Below are 22,467 nucleotides of genomic sequence, written 5' to 3'. Positions count from 1 at the left end.
CATACTTTTTTTCCAGCGATCGCGCGATGATAGGGAGTCGCGTCGCTCTCACCGCTAAGTCGGCCTCGCTATCGCGATCGGGAGTCGCGTCGCTTGCCGTTAAAATTGCCTTTAGTAGACGTTTCCCCCTTTTTTACTTTGTTCAATAACTACCGTGAATCAATAACTAGTGACGTTTAGCACATGGCGGCCTGCCGGCGGCTTCCCTCCGGGAGGTCAGTCGAGAGCACGAACAATCGGAACGGCCGCCACGTTCGCTGCCATAAGTAACATTAACAGAAATGGCGATCGCGCGATGATCGGAAGTCGCGTCGCTCTCTCCGCTCTCGTATCGCGTGTTTAACCCTACTGGAGATGACCGTAGTCCGACGTCATGGTTTGCAGACTTTACCGCAAAATGGCAGTACTAGCAACTATGGCGCTGTCTTCATGAGAGCATTAAAAAAGTATGGTAAGTGAAAAAGTATGATAACTTTTTTATTTTTCGTCTCCGGTCCAAAAATAGGGTACCGTTGAACTCGTCTCGGTCCCCTGAGTTCCAATATATAATTAAAGTCCTGAAATTTCATAGATAGTAATCTATAGTACACCCCGGAAAATAACCACGAAAAACGAAGCAATCGATTGCTTTCTTCTTGGATTGCCTCTCCATATCGGCGAGTGCAAGGATCTTGTACCTACCTACCTCCCACGGCAGGTAGGTACAAGGATTATCTCTTCTATACCTAACAGGTACAGGGATCTCTTCTTTCCGGATCTGCCTAAATTCTATCACGATACGACAAAGTCGCGCCATGTCCTAGTAAAAGTTATGTTACCAATGAAAAAATTAAGAATGTCAAAAAAAACAACAGTAGATGGGTTTAAATCCTCGTTTTGTCGTTATTCAATCCATCTACAAACATATCTTTTAAAACCATATTAAAAATCGTTGAATTTTGCTTTTGAGGCATAAGCAAAATTCACTCCTGCCAGCTGGATCTAATGGTTCCCACTGAATGTATATTTTCATTAGAGAACAATATGTAGACAAGTGTAAAAACCCAGTTAAAACTCGGAACATTGGAAGCAAGCATATATATCAAATGCAACGTTCACAAATTGTATAGTTTTATAAATTTTTAAAACAACCTGATTTATTAAAAAAGTTCATTCATGTGAAAAGTATTAAAATTAAATTTTTTTAAAACAATAATATAATTATTTAAAAGAGCAATTGCCCGGGACCATTGGTGGTCCCGGGCAATTGCTCGTTTTGCTCATAAAGCTACAGCCGAAGTGTTTTAACTAATATCCTAGGGTGCATATACTTTTCGTTTTGTATGGATCGATCTGTAAAATCGGATCAGTCTTTGTCACGTGATACAGATAGCTTCTGTCATGGCAGAAAGTATACAAGTAGGATCGAAGATGGCGGCAAATATTGGTTAGTTAATAATAGTCTCTGCTTGTTAGTTAACGTATACTGAATTTTAAAAATATACATATAATATCTTTGAAATTCTGCATATGTTAACTAACAAGGATCAATTAATTGAATTAAAATAATCCATTTTATCCCTCGATATTAAAACCGTAGTTAGTACTAAACGACATACGCTGTTATGAATTATCGTTTATTTGACAAAATTGTTTGTGCTCATTCATACGAATTTTTAAATCGTATTACTCTGTGAATAAAATTGTTTTTCACAAAATAAAATTTAAATAAAAATTTCACAAAATTAAAAAATAAAACTTGCAGAAAAGATGAAAGTGCACGCCATACATTCTTGCTGTACAAAATTGTCTCTAAATACTTATTTTTTCATCTCAGTTTATCGTATATTTTAATAATGATGTTTTTACTTGTCATTTATAAGTTTTAAATAAGTTCCCTTGTCAACAATTAAACGTGTTTCTTCGTTATTTACTGTACGCTTAACTTTAGCAATGGAAACCGCCATCTTTAATCTCTTTTATCCGATCCAAACGATCCTACTCTCCGCTCGGATTAGTTTGATCGCGATCCAGTTGATCCTGGATGGCGTTTGTATACGCAAACAGAGATTGATCGGATCGCAGTAGTTCCTTTGTATACACGATTTGAACGATCGAAGTGATCTTGGATCAGTTTGATTCCAAAAGTATATGCACCCCTAAACTGACTACTTGTAGTTATCGGAAGAGCTCAGAATAGGTCCCCTGTGTAAGTTCGCAGACCTGGTGGAGATTGGGGACTTAAAATTCCACTTCTCAGACACAGTGTATGTTCGCCGACTTCTAGGGGGAATCGTAATCCCGTGACAGGATGATCTAGGGCAGTGGTCCCCAACCCTATGCCCGCGGGCACCATAGCGCCCGCCGATCGTTTTACGTGTGCCCGCCGCTGTGAGACCACGATAAAAATAAAAATATTTCGATTTTCAATAAAATGCTATGTAAAAGTTTTTTCGTTTTTAATGATTAACCACTCAAAAGTAGAAATGGCGTCCAACACAGATAAAAGCACAAAGCGAAATGCGACCGATCTCTTTTTCCCCTCCGCCAAATCTTCACCAACCAAATTTCCCATACCTGAAATGAAATAAACCGGTCCGTTCTAAATATCATAAAATCAAAGTACAGATGAACACCTTGACGATTGCTTACGAGCAGGAATATCATCATACTCTCCTAATTACGAAGCAATGGCCAATGAAATGCAATGCCAAAAATCACATTTACTTTCAGATTTATATTTTTTATAAAGAATTTTTATACTCTGTAGATTTTGTATGCATTGTTTAGTAATTACTTGTTTTGTAAAAATTATTGTTAATAGTCTTGTGTATGTTTTATTACATTTTTGGAATTAAATGTTTTCTGTACATTATGTGTATGTATTATTAACTATGTCCAAGTATAAGTTCATCTTGAAAAAATAAATGGTGCCCGCCGTCCGGCCGGTATTCTAGAATGTGCTCTTAGGTACAGGAGGGTCTAATGATGTGTTCACTTGTTTATAATCGATCAGCGCCGCCGTAACTTATCCGTTACAATTCCCAGACACGCACCTGTTATCAAAGAGTTGACCGTTACGAGATTGACGGTTGCGATTTGCCCTGATCGATTATAAACAAGTGAACACATCATTAGACCCTCCTGTACGTCTCATTCATTAAATTTGGTTGTAAATGATGCTGCCAAAGTAGGAATAAATATGTAAGTTCGCCGAAATGGGGGGAGTTTTTATTCCCAACCGTCGGGATGGCTAAGGGCTATTCGCATGTGGGTGGCGGTTTTGAGGAGGCAGAAAAACAAGCGTTTCACATAGAAACCGTTTATTTTAGTCGAAAATGCTTACATAAATTTAGCAATGGTCCTTGAGTTCAGAGCTTTAGGTTGTTTTCGGTTTCGGTCTGGTCCTACGCTGGAGGGGCCCCGTAGCAACGTCGAGTTAAAAGTTCGAAATTCTGAAGAGACAGTGCACAAAAGATGAACGGAAACACTACTATTGGAGGTAAATGAACACAACAGGTAGTCTAGAGGAAGCTCTTCTGTCCTTGACATCGGAGGCTTTATAATTTTCTCGGGATCGAATCATTGCTAATTGGTTAACTCTTCTCCTCCTCGCTTCCCAATTGGTTTCCCACTTGTCTCCAGGTGTAAATGGAGCTTCGTTAGGTCGCAGGAAAGGTCGACAAGAGAAGGTTTATCCGACACCGTCTTTTAGACTATGATCGCGTTTAATTGTTGACTACGACACCAACGCTCATTTTGATATTTTTTCTTTTTTCTTTCTAGTTTCGTTTTGCTTTCTAAACTGCGTCTTAATTTTTAATATTTTTCTTTCTAAATTTTCTTTGCCTAAAATTTTGTTTTTCCCGTTACTCTTTATGAGCGTCGACATCAAAGTCCGGTGTCGCCGACTCGACACTTATAAAAGTTATCATCTCGCGGTTTGACTTAACAAACTTGTACATATCCCCTTTGGGGGGGCTATTTCCGGGCCTCACAAAATATATCAAATATTTTAATGGATTTTTTAAAACTCCTGTCAACTATACAGAACTATCATAAAAACACGCCAGTAAATTCCTATCGGTTGAGTTAAGTTATAATTTTTTTTTTTTTTTTTTTTACTCTTTCCGCCCTGTGGGCACTAAGAAGGCCTCTTTTAGAAAGCCCATTATGGGTTCGGCCAGGCCCACAATGGGGCGACCGGGTGGTGAGGGATGGGGCCCGACATATCCGAACGGACCACCCCCCGAAAAATTCCTGGGGATTTTCGACCCGTTCGGATTCGATCCCGGGTCCCCCAGAGCAGTAGGCTGCCACCTTGACCGCTCGGCCATCCGGCCGTCAAGTTATAAATCTAGTCTACAGTGGGCAACCTTTTTTATAACATGGGCCAGAATAAATTTTACGTTTTTTCCGCGGGCCGTAGTAGTTAATTGACGCCTTCTTGTGACTTGTAATTTTTTTAGTCTGCAAATATGAAATAAATAAATAAAAAGTTAATTACTACATTTATTTCTCTTATCGTTTTCGAAAATTACAAATAATTGAAAAAATAACTATTAATTAGTTATTTTTCCAATTTAATATTCTATTAAAGATCTCGCGGGCCGGATAGAAACTTTTCGCGAGCCGTAGCTGGCCCGCGGGCCGGGGGTTGCCCGCTGTTGATCTAGTCTGCTCATGATTCACATAATCGGGCGAGGGCGGCCGAATATCTAGCAGGCAGGCGGCTAACAGCCCACAACCGGTCCGGGATATAAAATTAGATGCTTTATGCGTGTGTTGCTTCTACCAGCTAAACCGGGTGATGTTGGTGCTTTGTAAACCGCATGTGCCAATGCCTATATAATCTGGCTGATTGGAGACTGACCCGGTTTCGACACTCCTTCCGCCACTGAATTATTCGAATATACAATAGCAATCTTATCGTTTTTTTTTCACATGTAGTATAGAAATTTGTAAAAGATACATAATGCAGTTATAATAAAATATTACTTTTAATTAATGCAAAGTAGGTTAAAATATGAAAATTTATATTTTATAAAATACAAGGGAAGGTCATTGGAAGGTGGAATCGGCGCTTCCATCGCTTCCAATGACGGCAAGCCACTGGTTTTTAACAAATCAACCTCCGAAATTTTAGGATAAAGAAAATAAAAAGCAAATAACTATAAAAAAATTTTTTTCTTGGTACTTCGTAAAATTAATATAGAAAAAATATTGCATTTATTAATAGAAATGCATTAGAAGTTCTCCAGACCTCGTAAAGTTTTCAGGCCTAAACCCAGGGAAGGATCTACATAGGGACTAATAAGGCTTAAGTTCTGGACCCCAAGTGTCAAGGGTCCACAAAAATTGAACTATCATCATAGATTTTTAATACTTTTTCATTAACAATGAGCATTTATAGTGTAGTAAAAAAATAGTCAATATTAATAATATAATAATAATAATGTTAATTTATAGTATTACTTGTTTTATTGTAAATGGAGCCCCGTTGGATTTCATTAAGCCCTAGGCCCTGAAAAACCTAGATCCGCTCCTGCTTAAACCATTTGAGATTTCCATACTTTTCATGTAGTTATGATAAAATCCTCTTTTCTTTCCATTCCTCTTAATAGTCTCACTTCTGAATCAATTACTCGCTGAATCAATTGCTATTTTTCAGCCGCCCTTATGGCTGAAAAGTATACTACAATACTACACATATGCTTACTCACCATATATGCGTACCGACAGCACTTTTTTTAGAAGAAGATCACTGGAATATACTGATAATAAAAATCTCTCGATGTTGTATTGAGAATCATGCAGTAGCTGACCGTACGCAGCTCGAAAGAGATACGAGTATTCAAAAAATGCTTATAATCACTTCTATCTTTCCTTCTGAGCAATTTCCATAATGAATACGTTTTTTACAACTCTTTCCGCTCTGTGGGCACTAAGAGGGCCTCTTTTTAGCAGGTCTATTATGGGTTTGTCCAGGATCACAATGGGGCAGCCGAGACTCGACATATTCGGACGAACCACGACCCGAAAAATTCCTGGGGATTTTTCGACCCATCCGGATTCGATCTCGGGTTTTCCAGAGCGGTAAACTGCTACCTTGACTGCTCGATCATCCGCCCGACCCTTAATGCATACTAGTATGCATACACAATCAGTTTTCATTCTTGACCTTTTTCGTGCTTGCTTACTCCATTCTGCACTTTAACAAATTAATTAATCTAAATGCTAAATGCAAAAAATAAGATAAAAATAAACAAACAAACTCGTCGTTGCGGAGAAATGCGTCCACGACTTACAGAAACAAATGGCAATTTCATTGAAAAGTTTCAATTCAAGGTTTGTTCGACATTAATCAGCGCTGTAGTCATGCTAGGGCATACTAGGGCGGCGTCCTGGTATATATATATATTTTTAGACAGGGCGAAGCCCTTGTACTATTGAACATCTAGTTGGACTTTAGATTATGTACTGTCCCTCGGCCAAAACACTGAAAAAATTACTTCTTGCACAGTTTTTTTTTGCGTTGATTACTAATATATAGGTCATTTTCGTGCATTTAAGCCGTTTTGCAGATATTATGCTACAATTTTGCGCTTTGCCCATTAAAAACTCAATAGACAGTGGCGATTCAACTGGCACTTTTTAATTTACAACTGTACCCTTAACACGAATGTATTCTTTTTTAGTTTTTTTTTTGCATCAACAGATACTGAGAAATAAGTTAATGTATAACAAAATCTTAAGAAAAAAATCAAACGCATCCAACTTAGTGAGTTGTTATTGAAGCAAAAGTTATTACATACAATTTTAAATTATTAAAAAAAACTTAAAATTATGTTATATTAAAACTTTCATAATAAAATTTCTATAACTATAATAATTAATTAAAACACGATTAAAATTTTAAATGAATATAAATAATAAACAGTATTAAGAATTTTAATCACTAGAGGGTGTTGAAATTCTCGTCTGCTTTAAGTAAACTAGTTTAAAAAATAAAAATTAGATTTTCGGTGATATCCTTGTATATATAAATTTAAAAATATATATCTTTAAATAGCTTAATTAAGCATATTATATAATGAACGATATGGAAAATTTCGAAAATAAATCGGTAAGTAGTAGTAATATCAAATAAATATGAAATAAGTAGTTTAGTAAACTATTGATTCAAGTCATAACATGCAATTAAGCCTATTAGGGTTAAGGTCAATCGTTCATTAAAGTTAAGGTTAAATAGTTTTCAGAAGAAAATTATTCATTTGTACAGTATAAATTATCTATTTTTTATTAAATAAAATGTATGCATATATAATAAAGAAAATATCTATGATAATGAATTGTTATGACAGAATCATATATATAGTTACACTGAATTACGTCATTATTATGACAGTATATATCATATATACATTATATTATACAGATTTATAATAAAAAGTATATGTAGTAGTTATATAGAATTATAATTTGTGTTTATTGTGGCAGGATCATATGAATATAAATATATATAAAGGTGAGATTCTGATTCTACTGACTGGGATATACTCAAGATTGAAATTGTAGAGTTAAATAGATTTATATATAAAACTATACATAACTCTGAAATTATGTATAATAATTATTATACACAGATTATATTTTATAACAGAATTTTCATGTAAAATAGTTACTACAGGATTAAAAAAAAAAAAAATGGTTTGATATTAAAATTATTTAAAGGATATTTTTATTAATCCAAAATTTTTAAAGGCAAATTTAATGTTCACACACACACACACACACACATATATATATATATATATATATATATATATATATATATTTTAATATTTACAAGATTTGTATTTAATTCTTTTGTTGATGAAATGAGAATGTTTTTTATAACAGTTTGCATGTCTAATGTATTATCACATGTTTATTGGTGAAATTCTTAATCATTTATAAGTAAATATTTATTTAATTAAATATAAACAAATATATATTCTTCAGCATGTGTGTATTATATATAAAAATTATTAATCTGCAATTGAATTTTTTTATTAATGCCAAACAATCTTACTTTATAACTAATTATTAATTAGCCTTATTACCACCTGATAATGGGTCAGCAGATCATTTAATATATATTCTTTATTTTTCCATTGATTTTAAAATTATTATAATAAGAAATTGTTTTTCTGGTAAATGAAAAATCTTGTAACAGTAAGGACTTTTTAGATTGTTTTTATTGTTTTCATATGTATTTATTAATTAAGTATTAATATAAACTGTTTGATTAATATTATTATCAGAATTTAATTCTCTGTAATCAAAATAAAACAGGCATGATTAACTAGCTCTCAGAAAGTAAGTTAGATTTCTCAAAGAATAAGAATTATTTAACGAGCTAGAGATGAATAAATCGTCGTACTTCTTTCTGTATTTGTATTCTTATGTGATGATCTATAATAGTTATATAGAGGATGTAATATTTGGGAAATCTTGGAGTTTACAGTGCTTTAAATGCTAATTTATATGTATATATGAAAATCCAGATGGGATCTGCCTCTAATTAGTTTGGATTTTTGATGCTTCACTGTATTTGTAATATATGTTATACTGAAATATACATATGTCATTATCATATCCAATTTTACAATTTTTATAGCAACAAATATAATTTATATCCTCTCTGACTAAACATTTTGATTTATTTGAAATAAACAAAACTTATAAATAGCAAAGTAGTAGAACAATTTTCTTCAAAAGTAGAAATTACTGAAAGTAAAACCTCCAACAGTTCAACTGAAGTAGTTTCACCAGACAATACAACCAAAAATATTAAAAACACAAATAATCTGAGACATTAGAAAAATGTATGCTTCAAATCTTGTGAATTTACAGGATGAATAAATAATTTAATAATTTTACTAAATTATTTTTAAAATTTTACAAATTTGAATAATTTTCATTTTGGTGAAACAGAGAAAAGGTATAAACTGTGTTTCCTTGAGAAAACCCCAGGAGGGTTATTTTTAAAACACATATCCCCAGAGTTTTTTCAAGGCTAGTTTATTATCTTGCAACATGAGACAAGTGAGTAAAATTTGGAAGAAATAAACTTTAATTACTTGTACGTTTTCAAACTGTCAAAACCATTTACTGACTGTATTTATGGGTTACAGCTACATATGAAACAGTTATTGTTTTCTTAGTTAACCTAATTCAGTGTTTTACAATTTAGTTAATATATTGTCATTCATGTTTGCTTCAATGTCATTGTAGGAATCAAGAACTTGACTACCATCTTTTCAATCTTGTATTTTTATTTGAGTCTTAATTATCCTTCAGCTGATAAGTTCTTAACTTACGAACTCAATCATGACTTTTCCATGCTCAAAATTTGACAATATGATACTTATGGGTTAAGAGGAAGCCAGTCGGAAATTGTGATTTTTCCAAATAATGCAAATTTTTATTTTTCAAATTTAAAACAATTGTTAAATCAAACAATAAATTAACAATTTACAAAAGGGTAGTTTTAATATCAAACAAATTTCAAAAACTGCTTACTTCTTACAATTACAGATAACGGTTAATGTTACCTATGGTGCCAAAATGGCGGCTCGTTTCTGATTCCAGCAAACAGAAGAAACAGTTGGGACGCACGTTCTAACCTAACCTAACCTATTCTAATAAATTACCATAATTATTATCAACCAAATTATTAGAATAGGTTAGGTTAGGTTAGAACGTGCGTCTCCATTGTTTCTTCTGTTTGCTGGAATCAGAGACGTGATATCAATAATCATCCTTCTTGCTGTTTTTAAATTTTCACAACTTAAATAGTAATTTTTCTTCTTTTTAGAGTTAAATTTATTAGTCTATTGTTATTTAGATAATTTCATTCAAAAACGCGATTTTGATCGCAATTTCCGACTGGCGTCCTCTTAACCCATAAGTACCGACAATATTTATAGTTTTATTTCAAAAAATGTATTAATGAATGCTGGAATAGAAAATGCTGTCTGACTCTAGACAATTCAAAGAGGTAGAATTTTAGTTAGTCTTTACCTGTCACTCTAAACTGCATTGCCCTATACATTGCAGTACTTAACATGTACTGTACAAGAACATACTTTTACACCAAACTAGTTATATAAAACGAGCGATTATTTATTACGATATCATCACAATGCTGTGCTACAATTTTAAAATGGACTTAAGGTGTTTTTCCTTTCTATTCCCACCAGTTTATTAATTCACTATTCTGTATGACATTCAGCTTACCTGATAAACATACAGTGAAGCATTTTATGTCTTTTATTTTAGTTAGTTTTTATTGTTTTATTGTGTGTTACCCTTTTTTATTTGCCAATTTTTTTTTATATTTTAGCAAGTTTTACCTTTTCAGTTTTACAGGTTTTCCTTTTTTTATTACATTTTAATAGTATTTTATAGTCATTTTACTATATTTATTTTTATTTTTTAAATTTATTTTAGTTTTACTTGTTTTACCCCCTACATTTTTATAAAATAGGCCTACTTAGTTATTCCAGTAGTCATCATTAGATACCATTCCAGATAATTTTATATTTTTGTAAGTTTTATGCATATATAAGACATAATAGCTGTTAATTTTTTATCATAATTTGTTCTATAGTTTCATCATATTATACATTAAGGACTGAAGGAGGGGAAAATGGCCCAAAATGCATTTCCTTTTGTAAAAAAAATAGAAAATAAAGTCTACATTTTCCATCTAAAAAGTGTTTCTGTGTGATAAGTTCTCCATAGCAATTTTGTGATTAATTGGGCTGAAATTTCAAAAAAATTGTAGACTTGTAAACACCCACTGTTGTCTGTCTTTCCTTAATCTTGAGAATGGTGTTAGATAGATGAAAGTCAAGACAAGATATAAAAAGCTTAGGGGCAAGAGGGTCTGATTAACTATATACAAACTTCCGATCTAGACCAGAAGTCAATTCAAAAATTTTCCCCTGAATACAGTTACATAGATCAGTGGTCCCCAACCCCCGGTCTGTTGATCAAATGGTACCGGGCTGCCCCAGGAATATTAAATTATTTCCGTTTTATTTACTGTGGTGTATTTCTCTCGGGTTTGTGCGACTTTCAATGGACGAGAGGTTAACTGGGAGCTGAGAGACGTTACCTAAAACCGTGAGTTAAAATGTTAAATCACTTTATATTCATTTTTTGGTGTAACTGTATTTTATTTTGAAGGTATGTTTAAATACAATTAAATTAAAATTATTAAATCAAAACAATCTAAAATATAAACAATCAACATCCACCTCAGTGGGTCGTGGTAAAATTATCAAATGTTGACCAGTCCGCAGCAATAAAAAGGTTGGGGACCACTGACATAGATGACCGGTATGACTGTTGTTATCAGGAAAAGTATGATGAACAGGGGCAAGACACTACAAATTTGAGACAGAGAACATATATTTTAAATTGAATAAATTTAGAATATGATTAAAAATTGTAGTTCAGCATTGTGATGATGTCACAATAAATAATTGCTCATTCCAAAGTAAGTTCTTCTGCCCGTGACTTCTCCTAAAGGAGGTTGGCGACTAGCTTCTCTTTTATGAATAATTTCTTCAGTATTCAGTCTCGTCCATTCCTCGAGGTCATCCATCCAGCCCTATCTTCTTCTTTCCCTTGATCGTTTTCCATCAATTTTGCCTTCTAATGTGTTAGGGGATTTCATATTTTTTTCCCCTCAATATGTGTCCACAATATGCTAGTTTTCTCTTCTTAATTATATTTATTAATTCTGTTTTTGTATCTGCCATCTGTAAAATTGTTTCATTAGTGGTCCTGCTTGTCCACTTGATCTTCAACATTCTTCTGATTGCCTACATCTCAAAGGCCTCAATTTTCTTCTCCATATCTTTCTGTAGTGTCCAAGTCTCACAATCGTAAAGTGAAATGGGCCAAATGTAGCATTTTAGCATTTTTAGTCTTAATTGAAGCTTTAATTTCTTTTCACACAGAATGTTTTTCATCTGGTTAAACTTGTCTTTAGCCTGTCTTCTGCTTCTAATTTCTTTTGTTAAATTACTGTCTGAATAAAATTTTTTTCCTAACTAGCAGAAGCTATCTACTTGTTCTAGGTTCTCTCCTCTGCATTTCAACTTTATTGTGTGCCTATCTTTACTTATGCACATTGTCTTAGTCTTCTTTGTATTTATTGTGAGTCCCATTTCTTCACTTTTTGAAACTAGTTTGTTTAACAATATCTGTAATTCTTTTTCTGATGTATCAAGAATGACTGTATCGTCCACATATCTGAGATTGTTGATTATTCTGTTAATCTTTACACCTTCTGTTCTGTCTTTTAGGGCTTCCCGCATTATGTACTCAGCGTACACATATAGGATTGGTGAAAGTACACAGTCCTGTCTAACCACTCTTTTCACATCAATCCATTCAGATTCTTTTTCTCAATCTAACCTTTGTTTTCTGATTCCAATATGCATCTTTAATAATATTAATGTTTCTTCTGTCTAGTCCTGTGTTGCAAAGTATTTTAAGTAGTTTGTCATGCCATATCTTATTGAATGCTTTTTCATAATCCAGAAAGCACACAAAGATGGGGTCATTCATATCTTATCATTTTTTCACTAATTTGATAGAGCAAAGATTGCTTCTCTTGTGCCAATTCCAGTTTGAAATCCAAATTGAGTCTTATTTATATTACTTTCAATTTTTCTGTATATTCTGTTAAGGATGATTTTTAGCAGAATTTTGCTTATATTATTAGCAAGCTAATTGTTCTGTGTTTACAATATTTTATAGTTCCTGTTTTCTTGGCTACCATAGACCACAGTACCATAATAGAATTGTTCATTTCTTCTGGCATCTTCCCTTTTTTGTTAGTGTTGTTCAAAATTCTTGTTAAAGCTACTATTCCTTTATCCCCTATATTTTTAATAAGTTCAATTGGTATTCCATCTGGTCCAGTTGCTTTACCTTCCTTCATGCTTTTCACTGCACGTCTCACTTTTTGTTTCATGATGTCTGGGTCTTCTTCATCTGTCTCAGGTTCTTCAAAGTATCTGTGGTCTTCATAAAATGTTTGAATATATCTGTTGTTATTTTGCCTTTTTATTTTTCTACACATCCTGTTCTTAGTGGGAATTTTCCTGTTAGTTCCCAATCTTTTTATGTAGTTCTTTGGAGTTATGGTCTCTCTCCAATAACTCCATTTCTTCACATTTTAATGTTAACTAGTTTTCTTTTGCTCTTATAATTTCTTTTTGTATTTGTCTATGTATATACTTATACATTTGATGATTTTATCTTTATGCTTCTTTCTGTCATCCATGAGCTATAAGACTTCATTTGTCATCCATGACTTATTCTTTTCCAGTTTTTTATATCTGATTGTTTTTTCAGTTGCATTGAGAATTGCTGATTTCAATCTTTGCCATTGAACTTCAGGGTTTGTCATGTAGTTATTTTCTTCATGTATTTTGAGTATGTCCATAATTATTTCTTGGTAACTCAATGCAACACAGGCATTTTTCAGTGCCTCTGTGTTTAATTTTTGTTTAGGGCTTTTTTTCTTAGTTAATTTTAGTTTTAAACTAAGATTGCATACTAACAAGTTGTGGTCAGAGCTACACTCTGCTACCTGGGTAAGTTTTGGTTTTAGTGGCCATGTTCTTGAATCTCTGATTGACCATGATGTAGTCTATTTGATTTCTGATTATGTTATCAGTGTTATCAGAAGGTGCTTTCCATGTATATAATCTTTTGTTTGGTTGATCACACCAGGTATTTGCTATTGATAGGTTGTAGGCCTATTTACTACAAAATTCCACTAGTCTGTTTCCTCTTTCATTCCTTTCCCCTAGACCAGTGTTTCTCAATGGGGGCGATATTGACTCCATGTGATTTTCCATGTTGGGGCAATTAGTAACTATTTATATTTTGGAGGCAAAAAACAATTTTTTGGGCAATATAGTAAAACATTATATTAAGAATAATGTGAGAGGCTGATATTGTGTTAATTAAATGATTTAATTAATTAAAGTAATATTCCAATCCAATACTCCCTGGGAAAAAGGGCAAACAAAAGGTCACCGAGAATAAGAAGACTGACCTGGACAAAACCCAAACACATCCTATTTCCTGTGATTTGTTGATAGATAAAACAGTTTGAATATCAACAGTTATTACTAAGGTCACAAGACAAATCCTGACCTTAGTCACCTCCAGCTATTAATTCAGTTTGTTTGACAGCCGTTATCAATTTTATGAAGTAGAATGAGTAACAATACCAGATAGACAAAAGTAATAAATTTGCCGAAATGTTCGATTTCTGACAATTAGCATAAACAAACTCTAGACACAGAACAGGTTACATCATCCGATACATTAATCAGCTCCCCTGAAAACGGGTATAAAAAGGGGTTGAACACAGTCCTTCGGGGGCGGACATCAACAGCACCTCCAGCCTGAAGCTGCCATAATCTCCGCCAATTCTTCGATGGTCCATCTCTGATACTCTGCTAGATCAGTGAATGTCTTCCAGACAACACATGAACCCGGATCCATGAACAGCGAGTAATCATCATGAGGTATTGACTTAGGTTGTAAACTGTTTTTGTAAACTCTCTCTCTCGCATAGTTTGTAAGTTAGACTAATATTAACTCCTGATATGGAAATCTAATCTGGTCAGACCTCGATGACAATTCTATTTGGCGCATTAACGCACGAACATTCACGCGCCAAATAGAATTATCGTGTTGATACAGTATTTACTACTTTCCTTGTATCTTTATTTGTTTTGTACTCTAGAATTGTAATAATCTAGGCGTTTATTAAATGTGTTTCGTATTCAATGCATGTCATCCTTGAGTCCACTTGACACCTTATCCCGACCTCACCAACCCTTCCCACTACACTAATAACCATCCACAATGATCATCCTCTGACAGAGAAGCCAGTAAGTGGGGTCGAGCTTGCAGCTTAACCCCCTCAGTTCTCACAATAATTAGATATTTTATTCATTATATTGTACAATAATTAAACAAATAACCTTGTAGTAGTCACTAGTCTATTCAATGCAATACAAATTTGAGGGCTGAGGCTAACGTGCAACAAAATTTTTTTCAAAATGAAGGGGGTGATACTATGTAATGGTTTTATTGAAGGGGGCAATGATTCATTAGAAGTTAGGAAACACTGCTCTAGACCAAATGATCCTACTATCTCCAACTCTCTACCCTTGTCCACTTTTGCGTTTAAATCCCCCATTATAATGGTGAATTCTCGTGACTTTGTGGTTTCCAGTGCATTTTCTATTTCTTCATAGAAGAATTCTATGTCTTGGTCATTTGCATTCGTTGTAGGTGCATAAACTTGAATTATGTTAAGCTTAAAGGTTTTGTGTTGAGTTTCACAGCTATTACTCTGTAATACTGTGCTCTGAACTCTTCTACTGCATTAGTGAATTTTTCATTCATTATAACAGTCACTCCATTATTGTGTGTGTTACCTCCTGAATGCCAGGCAGTATGGTTTCCAACTTATTTTACCAGAATTAGTCTATCTCATTTTACTTAATTCCAAGAATGTCAAGATTGTATAGGTATCTCTCTTAGTCTGGCTCCTACCCCATGAAGACAAATCCGGCTTGGGAGACCCTGTTGGTAGCTAGCATACCGCTGGCCAAGCATGCAAGCCTCATAACCATGTCAAGGTAGAGATACCAACAAAGGGAAAAGTAAATTACTTTACTCTAAGTCTAATTAAATATTAAATATATGACTTAGTTTTATGGTGCTACAATCAACAAATGGCTTAATAATTTCCAATTATGTGGAGAATTTGGTCTATATGTATTATACTCTGGTGTACAATGCTAAATTTTTATTTTTTAATTGTTTTGGGTAATCTCTGTATTATCAAGTTTCCTGTAGATACATACAGTGGAAACTTGATAATACAGAGGTATAGATAAGATGAAATTTAGATAGAAATGTTATATTAATAGACAAAATTATGGTAAATATTTCTTTTTATCAAATATAATTTTATAAATGATTTAATGCACTAAAGTCTTTCCAAAATTGTATTTTGGAAAAGAAATATTTTGGATAATTCTTTTTTATCATTAAATTCATTGCAGACTAAAATTGAAGCATTATTATTAGACAAATTAAAATCATGTAAGTATTTAATTTATATATATACATTCTTATTGTTAATGGAATTATTAAGTCAGACAGAAGGGATATTTAAAAACATCTCTTAATCAAATATAGTAAGGATATCAATCAATGCCTTCAAAGCTTTGAACCTTCAAAAATTTTTGGCATTTTTAGGCTTTGAAGCTTCAGGAAAAAATGAGCTGAAGTTAAGAATATTTTAATTAATATTCAAAGAGTAGTGAAAATAGATTTCAAAGCATAAATTAAAATGTTGGTGTTGGCACACAAACGTAGTGAAAATGTAGACAAACTTTAATTAGTACTTAAAACCATTGAACCTACATCAACTGATAATGGAAGGGTTTTCTTGCTTTGTGATAACATTTTAACAAAAGTATAGAATCTTTTGTCTCTTTTGTATACAGTCAAACCTGTTTTTATGCGGTCTTTTTTTGTGCGATTTTTTATTTGTGCGGTTTTTTTTGTGTGATTTTTTATTTGTGTGGTATAGTTGGCGACTAGTCTCGTGCGATTCGTCATGTCTCACATTGACTTTTTATAGCTAAATAAACTTATTATAGCATAAATGAACTTATTATAGTAATATTATTGCATGAATATGCGAAAAATGAAATAATTTATTTTTTAAGTCAACAAAACATTACCTGCATGAAAATATGTAAAACAGATGATAGACGAGACGATGCAGTCAAGTGCTGACATCTGTTGTCAATAAATTCTATTTCGTACGGTTTTGAGTTATTTTCTATGTGAAACTTTTTTTATGCGGTCCCTATTGACCGCATAAAAAAAATATTTTTTTAATTGTGTTGTGAAAACTATTTTTTATAGCCATTCGTGAAGTTTCGTGCAATTTTTTTTATGCGTTTTTTTTTAATGCGGTCGCTATCCACCGCATAAAAACAGGTTTGACTGTACTTCATTTTTTATTTTAAAGAGAATTTCAAACATGTTTAATAATCAAACAGATTTGAAATTCTAAATTGAATTTGAATGAAGCTTGTTTTTAAAATTTCTGGTGTGTATTTATAATTTAATTTAGGAATTCTCAATTTAGTCATCTAATCAATTCATAATAGATACAATTTATTCATTTCTAGTAATGATAAATTACTGTGGCAAAAATGTTGGAATTAAAACTTTTAAAAGTTTGAAATTTTGAAAATCATGTTATAAAACTTTTAGGGATTTGATATCCCTAAAATACAGTCAAATTTGAAAAAGTCAGAACTCGAGTAAAGTTGAAACTTTCAAAAGGTAAAAAGTTCAAATATTTTTTAGTAAAATGAAAATTAACCTAACAAATATTCTCTGAAAGCCAGACCTATGAGATCTTGTTTTGTATGAAAGAATTTGTTATTGGAACCCAAATATGGTGAAGTATAGATGTGAAAGCTGGAAACTTGTGTGTTCTGTATTTTTGAATTACAATAAAACTAATAAGAAAAAAAGCATATCTCAGCAACAAAATAAAATTGAAAATAAGGTTGAAGGTTGCTGCAAACAAGTGAGTGTAAAAAGAAAAGAAACAGGAAAGATATACTAACAATTAATAACAAATAAAATTAACTGAGATTAGTTTTTATGGACTTGATGAAGGAGAAGAATCACACTTGTATACTAACCATACCCATGTATGTGCATGTATTCTGTTCATTTATTATTGTAAATTTATTTCCTAAAATGTGATAATTGTTCTAGAAACCTGAGTGAATAGTTCTAATTTATACCAATTGATGTTAGATTAATAATAAGACTTTACAGTATATGCAGACATTTCCAGTGGCAGATTTAGTACTTAAGAAGCCCCAGGAATAATTCAGTTTTGAGGCCTCTCTCTAAATATTTTCATTACCCCTACACCCTACATTGTGCATTCTACACGCATGATTTTTACTCTGGTAGGCACTATACCAATGGTCCAGAAAAAGTGAGACACAGGGAAATAACATTGAAAATTAACCAATATAAAATTACAACTGCCTGGCTGTATTTAAAAGGTTACTGATGTTCAGATTATATTAATTATGAAAATTGAAACTCATTGGTACAAGAATTATTAAGTTTCAATAGATAAAAGTGTTAAAAACTAAAAAAATCTAGTAATCCATGGATATAAAAAATAATTTATTTTAAAATTTACTATTGACTTTAGAAAATACTGCTAAATTATTGATTATTTTTATTATGAAAAAATAATAATTAAAATAAATGTTTTTATTTTGAGAGCTGAGTGCACATGAGACTCAAAGGTCTCATGTGCGTGCCTTGTGCGCCTGTATAGAAATCTGCAGACATTTCTAACAAATGATAAACATATGTAAATTATTAAAAAAAAAAACTTGTTTTTCACACAATCTCATAAAAGTATAGAGAAATATTTTCAGGGATTTGTATAGGTTATAGAAAAGTAGTAAGACTATACTACTATAACCTATCAATGATTAAGTAAACCTATGAGACATGGAAGAACAAAATAGTCCTGTTGAACTCTGACTTTTGTTATAATATATATATATATATATATATAATATATATTGATAAATAAAAAAATAATATCCAAGTAATTTTTGCATGCAAAATAATCAAAAAACAATAAACGCATTAATGCAAAAATCAGTTTTACAGGTAACCTTCCTTTTTCGATTCTGCCATTGTCATTGGACAATCGCAGAATGTAATGAAATCGTATTATGAGAAAAAATAATAAAATTGTTTTATTATTAATTAATAATTTTTCTTATTGTACTTAAGAAAATATTAAGTATTTAAAAAATACAGTATTTTTTAAGTTAAAATAAGATTAAACTAACAAAAACCAAAACCAAAGTGATGGGAGAAATACGATGCACTTGTATATTGATGAAGTAATACACATAACTGAGGAACAAACGAAAAGAACCAAGTTGAATTAATTAAGTTGGGAAAAAGAAAGTATGCATTATAATCGAGAAAATGCGAGTATTGTATTAATTTTTAAGATATTGGTATTAAATCTATTTTATAAAATCATGATGGCTCCTGTAAATCGAGTTATCCTATAAGAATAAAATACAATACCAATATAACTCTATTGTTAAAAAAATTCACATATTTTTGCTCACCTCGAGTTTTGCTTAGTAGAAATGGTTAAAAAAGTGTGCAAAATAAATACGGTATTACAGGACCACCTACATTGGACAACCACCTGTCTAAAAGACCACTTTTTGAAGGAACCGTGGGTTGTTGCCATAGACAGGTTTCACCGTATATTTATATACAGAGGTAGAGCTGCCTATCACAAAATATGCAATTTGCAAAAATTTATTCATCTGGCAATTGCAGTGGAGAATAGCCACAGAGTAGTCCACAAAAAAGTCATTTGGTGAAGAAGAGTATCACAGAGAACATGAATCTGTCTTGGTCAATACAGTTTTACTATTAATAAACAAAAATAAAGTTACTTAAAATCTTAGTCATAAATACGCTGCATGTTTTTATATTGTCAATCATCCTTTCATTTCTGGTTGATACAAAATGTTACAGTAAACAAAAAAGTAACCTGGCAAATAACTTTCTAATTTGGTGAATAAAAATTGTGTTTGGTGAATGGATTGGTGATTGCTATAAAAATGCCAGTGTGACCCTGTATATATATTGATGTGTAAATTTAATGAGAAATCTGACTATCTAAAAATTTTTAAGAGTAAATATACAAATAAAATAGAAATGTATGAGGACGGGTTTTTTTTCAACCTTCGATTGTCCATAAAACAAAGACAAGTGTAAATAACAAAATGAATTTATTACCAAAAGTTAGGTACAAACATGGTTACTTTTTGACGTAATCACCGAGAAGATTGAGGCATTTGTCTATCTGTGGACGAGCTTTGAAATCCCTTCTTCATAGAATGTTGCTGCCAGTGATTTGAGATGGGCCTTAACATTGTTTTGAAGATCGTCATTAGCTTAATAAAATACCTAATATCGCTGAGAAAACTTATTTAATCACAAACGTTTTCAGCCAAATGGTTAAATAAGTTTTCTCAGCCATATTAGGTGTTTTATTAAGTTTTTGAAAGCAAGGTGGGTTGGATATTTAATTAATTGATCGTCATTAGTCTCGAACCTCTGCCCTCCTAGCCACATTTTCAGTTCAGGAAAGAGGTGGAATACCATTGTTTCTAGACCATTTCATATAAATGTTTTTATATAATTGATAATTATATAAATTTAATACTAGTAACATAAGTTTGGTTTATTAACTTTAATTATAATAGTCTTTATATCTACATTATAGATATTAATCTTTGCTGGTATCAATAAGTAAACATTAAAATATTAACTACAAATAAAATTAAATTATTGCCCATTAATTTAATTTTAAATGTAGAATATCATTTAGCAGGACTCATACTAGACCTAAAATATTAAGTCATTTCAACTGGTGAATCTTAGGAATGTGAGTCAAGTACAAAAAATTATAAGTTAAATTTTAAAACAATATTTCCTGATAGTCATTGTTTTCATATAATTAAAAAACATAATTAGGATTAAGTTTGATTTAGATTGCTTACTTATAATAATACAAATTTTAATTTAAAGTATAATACTATACACCAACCAAAGCCGAATATAATTGGGCGAGAAATGGCTATAATACTAATAATTTATTATATTAAAATAGTTATTAGTATTATAGCCATTTCTCACCCGATTATATTTGGCTTTGGTTGGTGTATAGCTTTACTTGTATCGGGTGTAGTAAAGATGTTTGATTAAAGTATAATAGATGAGAATGTGCAACGTCAGCTTTTTCGCCTAATTCGAAGAATAAAACTAGCGTGTTTATTGTTGTTTATTGTACTGTCAATGTTGAGGAACTTGTTATACATTAAATAAAATGGAATGTAGTTAATGTAGTTTCAAATATAGTCATAGACAAAGTTTAAACAGGTGTATTAAGGCAAGCAAACCCATAAAGGATGACAAAGGAAGTGACAAAAATATTAAAATATTTAAGTGAAGGTTTTAATTAGTGTTAATTATTAAAATTCTTTTAAATGCTCATAATGATATTATTTTTAAAAAATATTCATGTGTATGAGTTTTTTGTGTGCTTGTGTATGAAAATACACAATTAATATCAGAGGTGGCCAACTTTTGTGTACATAAGATCTACTTTTTATCTTAAAAATGTGTTGCGATCGGTTACAAATATAATACATTAAGTCAAGACATCGCGAGCGATTGACCAAAATTGGCTTGGCGATCGACTGGTTGATCATGATTGACTTGTTGACCACCCCTGTTATATATCAATTGAATTACCATACTGTAACAAAATGAAATGTGATAGTCAAAATAATCAATGAAAATTGGATGCTCGAGAAATGAAAATTAATTAATATATATATTATTATATAATATAATATACTATATATTATATTAGATGTTTTTTTTTTCTTAATAGAAATGAAAGAATTTATTTTTATTAGAAATAATAGAAATTTGACAGTTTTTCTCAGCTGTTGATTTGGATTTTTATATTATCAAACAATACAAAAATATTTTAAAAAATTTTTTATGGATTAATAGAATAAAATTTATCATCTAATATTCAGACTTTTCTGATTTATCATTATTATTTTAAAAAATCATTGGACAGTTTTTTTGAAATACAGTCAAACCTGTTTTTATGCGCTCTTTTTATGTGCGGTTTTTTTAATGCGAATTTTTATTTGTGCGGTATAGTTGGCGACTAGTTTCGTGCGATTCGTCATGTCTCACGTTGACTTATTATAGCTAAATAAACTTATAGCATAAATGCACTTATTATAGTAATATTATTGCATGAATATGCGAAAAATGAAATTATTTACTTTTTAAGTCAACAAAACACCACCTGGACAAAAATATGTAAAACAGACGATAAGACCAGACGATGCAGTCAAGTGCTGGCATCTGTTGTCAATAAATTCTATTTCGTATGGTTTTGAGTTATTTTCTATGTGAGACTTTTTTTATGCGGTCCCTATTGACCGCATAAAAAAAATATTTTTTTAATTGTGTTGCGAAAACTATTTTTTACAGCCATTCGTGAAGTTTCGTGTGATTTTTTTTAATGCGTCTTTTTTAATGCGGTTCCTATCCCCAGCATAAAAACAGGTTTGACTGTATAAAATTAAATTATGGATTGTTTGCTTAGATTTTTTTTGGAAATGATCTGTAACTAATTATAATGTATAATATATTAGTAGTAACATTTGAGATTAATAGCTAAAAAACAATTATGTTAGCAAA

At 31.7% G+C, this 22,467-nt stretch overlaps 1 protein-coding gene across 1 annotated transcript in view; it reads left to right on the top strand.

Moving 5' to 3' along the window:
- The first annotated feature begins 6,952 nt into the window (after positions 1-6,952).
- Positions 6,953-22,467, top strand: part of LOC136978204 (KICSTOR complex protein SZT2-like) — a 215,191-nt gene continuing 199,676 nt past the window's right edge. Inside the window, 1 exon segment of the mRNA XM_067273857.1 lies at positions 6,953-7,105. Coding sequence (XP_067129958.1) covers positions 7,073-7,105 — 33 coding nt within the window. The 5' untranslated portion in view covers positions 6,953-7,072.

Source organism: Centruroides vittatus, unplaced genomic scaffold (assembly GCF_030686945.1).
Source record: "Centruroides vittatus isolate TY-2023 unplaced genomic scaffold, ASM3068694v2 contig_5, whole genome shotgun sequence".
Lineage (NCBI taxonomy): Eukaryota > Metazoa > Arthropoda > Arachnida > Scorpiones > Buthidae > Centruroides > Centruroides vittatus.
The sequence above is the reverse complement of the archived record's forward strand: the minus strand, read 5'-3'. Positions and strand labels throughout refer to the sequence as shown.